This window comes from Prosopis cineraria, unplaced genomic scaffold, assembly GCF_029017545.1.
Source record: "Prosopis cineraria cultivar Desert tree isolate PC_DT_omini unplaced genomic scaffold, ASM2901754v1 PC3, whole genome shotgun sequence".
In the NCBI taxonomy this organism is placed as follows: domain Eukaryota; kingdom Viridiplantae; phylum Streptophyta; class Magnoliopsida; order Fabales; family Fabaceae; genus Prosopis; species Prosopis cineraria.
The window spans coordinates 7,470,718-7,476,569 of record NW_026555334.1 but is presented as its reverse complement, the minus strand read 5'-3'; the positions used below and the strand labels follow the sequence as shown (position 1 = coordinate 7,476,569).

At 29.1% G+C, this 5,852-nt stretch overlaps 1 protein-coding gene across 1 annotated transcript; it reads right to left on the bottom strand.

The window, feature by feature from the left end:
* Nucleotides 1-2,576: 2,576 nt before the first annotated feature.
* LOC129307023 (vacuolar iron transporter homolog 4-like) lies at nt 2,577-3,722 on the bottom strand. The gene has a single exon (XM_054947873.1). It carries the CDS (start codon nt 3,613-3,615, stop codon nt 2,929-2,931), a length of 687 nt encoding a protein of 228 aa, XP_054803848.1. The 5' UTR covers nt 3,616-3,722; the 3' UTR covers nt 2,577-2,928.
* Between the last annotated feature and the right edge of the window lie 2,130 nt (nt 3,723-5,852).

Genomic DNA, 5,852 nt, shown 5'->3' with positions numbered 1-5,852 from the left:
TTATTTAATTTAGGCATTACAGTATCACACCACTAAAACAAGGAATATAATTAATTTGATGCAGAACACAATATGTGGAATCGCTTTATTTTTGCTTTTCTTTTTCTTTATTAATTTTTTCTCCATTTATGGGATTCCTTCTTGTAAAGAAAGAAACCGACAACACATGATATTTAATCAAGGCTTTATTATTCAAACTATTTTGCATTCGTTTGAAACGCTAATTATCATATCGAAATTAAACAATTGTCCATTTATAATTTTAATGAAACATTAATGACTTCTCTATCATTATACCTTTCAGTTATGAAATAAATGGTATAGGCGGAGTCCCAAGTACCATTGGATTTATCATTTTTTATTAAAAAAAATTCATGTATTGATTTAATAATTAATTTGACTGTATAATCTGACATGAAATTTTTTAAAATAGAGATACGAACAAATCTTAATCTAATGCTCTAAGTAAAAATTAAAAATAATTGTGTGAATGTTAACACAGTTCTCTCTAAATTAGTTTCAGTACATAGAAAAAGATGGATGAAGAATTTTTGGTGTTTGGTAAATTAAACTAGGCATAGTTGGCTTTGTTTATACTCATAAAGAAATTCTCCCTCTATTAAAAATTATAAAGCATTTTTAGTATTTTAAAGTATAATTAATATATTTTTTTCAAAAGTGCCAATAATAAACAAATCACTTTATAATTAGGAAAAATACAGTCATCGATCCTTATAATTTTATCATGTTTTATTTTTAGTCCTTGTAGTTTTTGTTCAGTGTGTTCAATCCCTATAATTTCAGAATGAGTGGGTGACCTTTTTTTTTTTAAGTCATTATACTTTTAATTTTTTTAGTATTTTCAGTCCCTAAAAAGAATGAAAACATTGAAAAAACTAGAAGGACCAAAAAAAAAACCTGATAAAATTATAGGAATCAAAGATTATATTTTTCCTTATAATTATTTTAAAATGAAACATCCTATTAAATAAGGATAAATATAAAAAATAATATTAGTTTGAAAACAATTAACTACTTTGTTGAAAACGAGATTTGATTAAAGATACCTTATATTTTCTTAATGAAAGGAGTATATTTAATCTATGATAGCTTCATGCTATATACAATAGAAATATTAACCATATTAATTAAGAAATAACTTGTATATATCACAAATAATTGATGATTCCTTAATGGGTCATTCTAGTTCACAATGATCTCTCTCTCTGTTTTTTTTTAAGTATGAGGAGTGCTCTACCAAATAATAGATAGTGATTACATCTGAGTCCAATTTTGGTGCTCATCATGTGATGAGCACACGATGAGCAATCTCAATCATTCAGATTTTTAATCTAGACGATCCAAATTTTAATTTTATATTTATTATAAAAAATTATAAAATTTTAATAAATTTATCTTATCATCAATTTGGATAATCTAATTTAATATTAATTTTTTTATAATTTTTATAAATTAATTATTTAGATGTACTATGGACAATCTGAATTTAAAATTTTCAACTTGCAATTGTTTCTTTTTTTTTTTTAAGTATCAGTTTCAAGATTATCTTTATCTTTATTTTTTAATATTTTATTTACTAAAATAAAATTTTATAAAAATTCTAAAAAAATTATTATTAAATTGATAAGGTTCATAATATATCTTAATATTCAATTTATAAAAATTATAAATAATTTTAATATTATATTGGACCATCTAAAATAAATCTGTGTTGTCTAGATTAATAATAAGATAAATTTATTAAAATTTTATAATTTTTTAAATAAATTGTAAAATATGGACCCTTCAAATTTTCCAAATTGCTCATCAAGTAATGAGCATTGAAACCAAAAGCGATTATATCCTCAAAGTAGTATAGAGAGAAAAGAGTAAGCCCCTTTCAACGAGGTTGCTAGTGCTACATGCATGAGGGTTAGAATTCAAATCACCAACCACTTGTTCAAATGACAAATGACTTTATCACTTGTGTCAATTTTAATTGGTATAGCAATCTTTATACCTTTTTAATATATATATATATATATATATATAATATGCAGTACTAAAACGAGTTATATTTGAGCATTGTCGAATCTAATTTAGGTCCCCTAAGATTTTTTTCTGTGTTCATATGGATTTAAGCCACTGCAACCACTATAACGTATTTCACATATTAACGGGTGTTAATAGATGATAGTCCATAGTAATTTAACCTGCGGCAGTCTATGCCATAGTAATCTAAAATCATTTAGAAACACGCGCGCGCTTGTAAATAAATGTTCAGTGTGCCCACCTGTTTTCATTCGTCACCTGATAAGGTTATAAAGGTCGTCGGTCAAAAACAAAAAAAGGTTATTAAAGTCTGATCCCCCACTTAAACCCTAACACGTGTCTTCCACTTTTTATTCGCTACCGGGGGCACTAGTGCCGATTAAATTGTTCATAAATATTTGCCCACTATATATTTATATACTATCAAATTAAAATGTAGACAAGTACCGTGTACTGTCAAATTTGTTATATTTGATACTTGTTTTTAGATTATTAATATATCAGTAAATATCAACAATAGAAGGAACGAAAATTAAGATACAATTTTTTTATCTGATCACTATAGTGAAACCTTCAGCCTAAAATTATTACATCAAAATATAAAGAGGTACATATGGATCATCTAGCTACTTTTTTTAACAGCAAAAGATAAAAGGTTTTTAAATTGAAATATAACTAAGATACATATGATTATCAAAGCTAAGGTGCTGAAAATCAACTGGTCGTTGAGCTGAAAGTATTAATTCAAGGATTGATAGTAAAACCCGTGATTTAACTGCCTATAAACAAAGCATTTTATTGAACTGGTTATAAGATACTTGTTTAATAGTTTATAAGTTTAAGTGGGCAAGTTGATTTGCATTTTTATACTATGGATCAAAGCCCAATGGAATCCACAGACTTTGTTAAGCCAAAAGTGATTCCCATGGCCATCCAACCTCCAAACAAAACCCTTAAAGTCGACTTTACCATGGGTGCTTTCCCCAAAATTGCACTCACAACTCCGAACACCAACAAAGCTAGGCTCACGACGGCCACCACCACCCCTAACCTCACCTTGTAATCTTTCACGAACGCCGCCCCGAGCAGCGGCACCACCGCACCGATAGCAAAGGCCACCGCAGAGGCTATGGCCGCATAAAACGGGTTCGGCAGCTCGGCTTTCTTTACCTCTTTGCCTTCTCTCTTCAACTGAGCTACCTCGATGTCATACTGCGAGTACACGGACACAAATTCTCCTATCGCCATGCTACAAGCTCCAGCGACCAAGCCGGCGACCCCGGTGAGGATCATCGTCTTGACGTCCTTTCTAACGGCTCCGACACCCATCATGAGTGAAGCCGTGGAGAGCAAACCGTCGTTGGCTCCGAGGACGGCGGCTCGAAGCCATTGAGCCCTTTGGGTGTAGTCAACGATCTGGATTTCATGTTGGTGGTGATCATCATCATGATAAGGGTTTTCTGGGTGAGATTCTATATCGAAAGTGAAGGTTTTTGAAGAGGTTATTGAGAATTCAGTGGAAGGAGGAGCTGGAGTGATTTGGCTCGGCTTGTGATCTGCCATCAAAGAGAAGATGATGATGAGTGTATATTTGTGTCTTGAAGAGGAAGGCAATGACGAAAATGATGAATTGTTGAGATTTGGATATGAGGAAGTGTGGCGGACACACGCCTCGGGAAGATGGTATTTATAGGCGAGGGAAAGTAGGGCTGGCGTGGAAATAATGGATCAAGGAAAAAAATAAAAAGAAAATATATATGGAAGTATGTACTAGTGGGATGATTTGGAATCTCATGCGTTCACACTAGGAAGTAAATTACTAACGACGGCGTGGGTCCAGCGCCAATAACGTCGTGTTCTTTTTTTTTTTTTTAAAAACAAAAAAGCTGAGTATTTGTCCTAGAGAGATTTTTTTTTTGGGACAAAATTTGTCCTGGAGAGATTGCTTATTGCATTTGTTCACTTAAAATTAAGTGATTATGCAATTTATGATGGATGGTTAGTAGGAAAAATATTGTCCCCAGAAGTGGAGGCAGGGATCAGCAGAGGTCACAGTATCCTCCATTTTTAGTATTCGGTCATAAATTATAAGATACATTTAAAAAAGATTTGATATTTTAAAATATAAAATACTTTTGGAAGATTAAAGTTTGAAAAAACATAACTTTTAATCTCTGTACTTTGCTCGTATTTTGCTACAAGTTCTTGCACTTTTTTTTTTGTATTTTAAGTCCTTTTAAAGTCCCTATATTTTGTTCATTTAGGGACCTAAAATATTAAAAAATAAAAATATAGGGACCTAAAGCATCGAAAAAATACAGCTACCTATAACAAAACATAAGTAAAGTGTAGGGATCAAAAGTTATGTTTTTCCTTAAAGTTTCATAGGATTATTCCAAGTTACTTTTTCTCTCTCTATTTAATTTATGTCTTTCTCTCTTTTCTATATGCTAAATTAAGGGTATTTTTAAAAATTTATATTTTATTTTAAAAAATAAAGTTATTAAGTGTATTTAATGAGATTTATTGATATATGAAATTTTGTTTAAAAACACCTTATAATTTCAGACAGATGGAGTATTATAAAGATATTATATACTTTCTCAGTCTCCAAAATTTATAAATGTTGTGTAATCCTCTAGTATTATTTATAAGACAAAAAGAGAAAAAAATTACTCTATTTATAAGTCATGTCATTAATTTTTCATTTTACCTTCCATTTAAATGTTTGTGAGGGAAAGTATGTTATGAAAGTCTATATATTTAATAGGGATAAAATTAAAAAATGTTAAATTTTTAGATTTAGTTAATGAATTTTAGAAGTTTCCTTTATTCTAATAAAATATATTAGAAGTGGCTTATAGAGGAATAGTGTCTATGTGTTTTTAATATTGGCTCCTCAAAGCTACATCTTGATTGTCCGTTAATGGTTACTTGAGATTGGTACATAGTAACACAGTTGGGACTGATGATTTATTTTAATGACCATTATTAGAGACCTTTTTGATAGTACTTCTTCCCTTCTTTAATATAAGTCTCAATTTTAAAAATACATACTAAATTAAGGAAATATTAGATTTTTCTTTCCATTCTTACCTTTAACTAAATTTTATAAAAAAGGGTGCATTTGAAAACATCAAGGATTGGATATGTAATTTAGATTTTTAATAAAGGATATTTTTAGAAACATGCATTTTTTACCAGAAATATGCATGGATTCTACTTAGAGATTTATATTAGAACTTATATTTTAAAATATAGTTAAAGAGAAATTTCACTTGTGAATTATAGGTTCAGGAATGTATGGGATTCTAAACTCTTTTTTAGTGTAATGCTCTCCTTCAACTTTCAAAAATAGTAATGTTAATTTTAACTATTAGTTAAATAGAAAATCATAGAAAAAGATTGAAAAAATTACAAAAAAAAGATAAAAAATATTACAAATGATAAGTACCTATAAATTCAAAGAACTTAATTGGTGATACAAAAAATTTTATATGATATTTATGCGTGATAAAGTACATATAATATAAAATTTGCTCTCAGATATAAATAAGAATTAAATTAGAAAACCTAAGTATTAAAGATAAAAAAGATAGAGTTAATGTTTTAACTAGAGATGAGTCATTAGTTAATAAAATAAAGTTTGCTAATTCTAGAAAGGGACAGACAAGTAATATAAATACAAAAAACTATTATTCAAGACCGACACTCCTAGATCATCAATTTGAAGAAAGATTCACCACCACAGCCTCTCATTATGATGGATCATCCATATATAAGTGGAATATAGATGGTTT

Excerpts from the sequence above, each read along its gene's own strand:
- LOC129307023 (XM_054947873.1), bottom strand. The coding sequence starts at position 3,615 with ATGGCAGATCACAAGCCGAGCCAAATCACTCCAGCTCCTCCTTCCACT.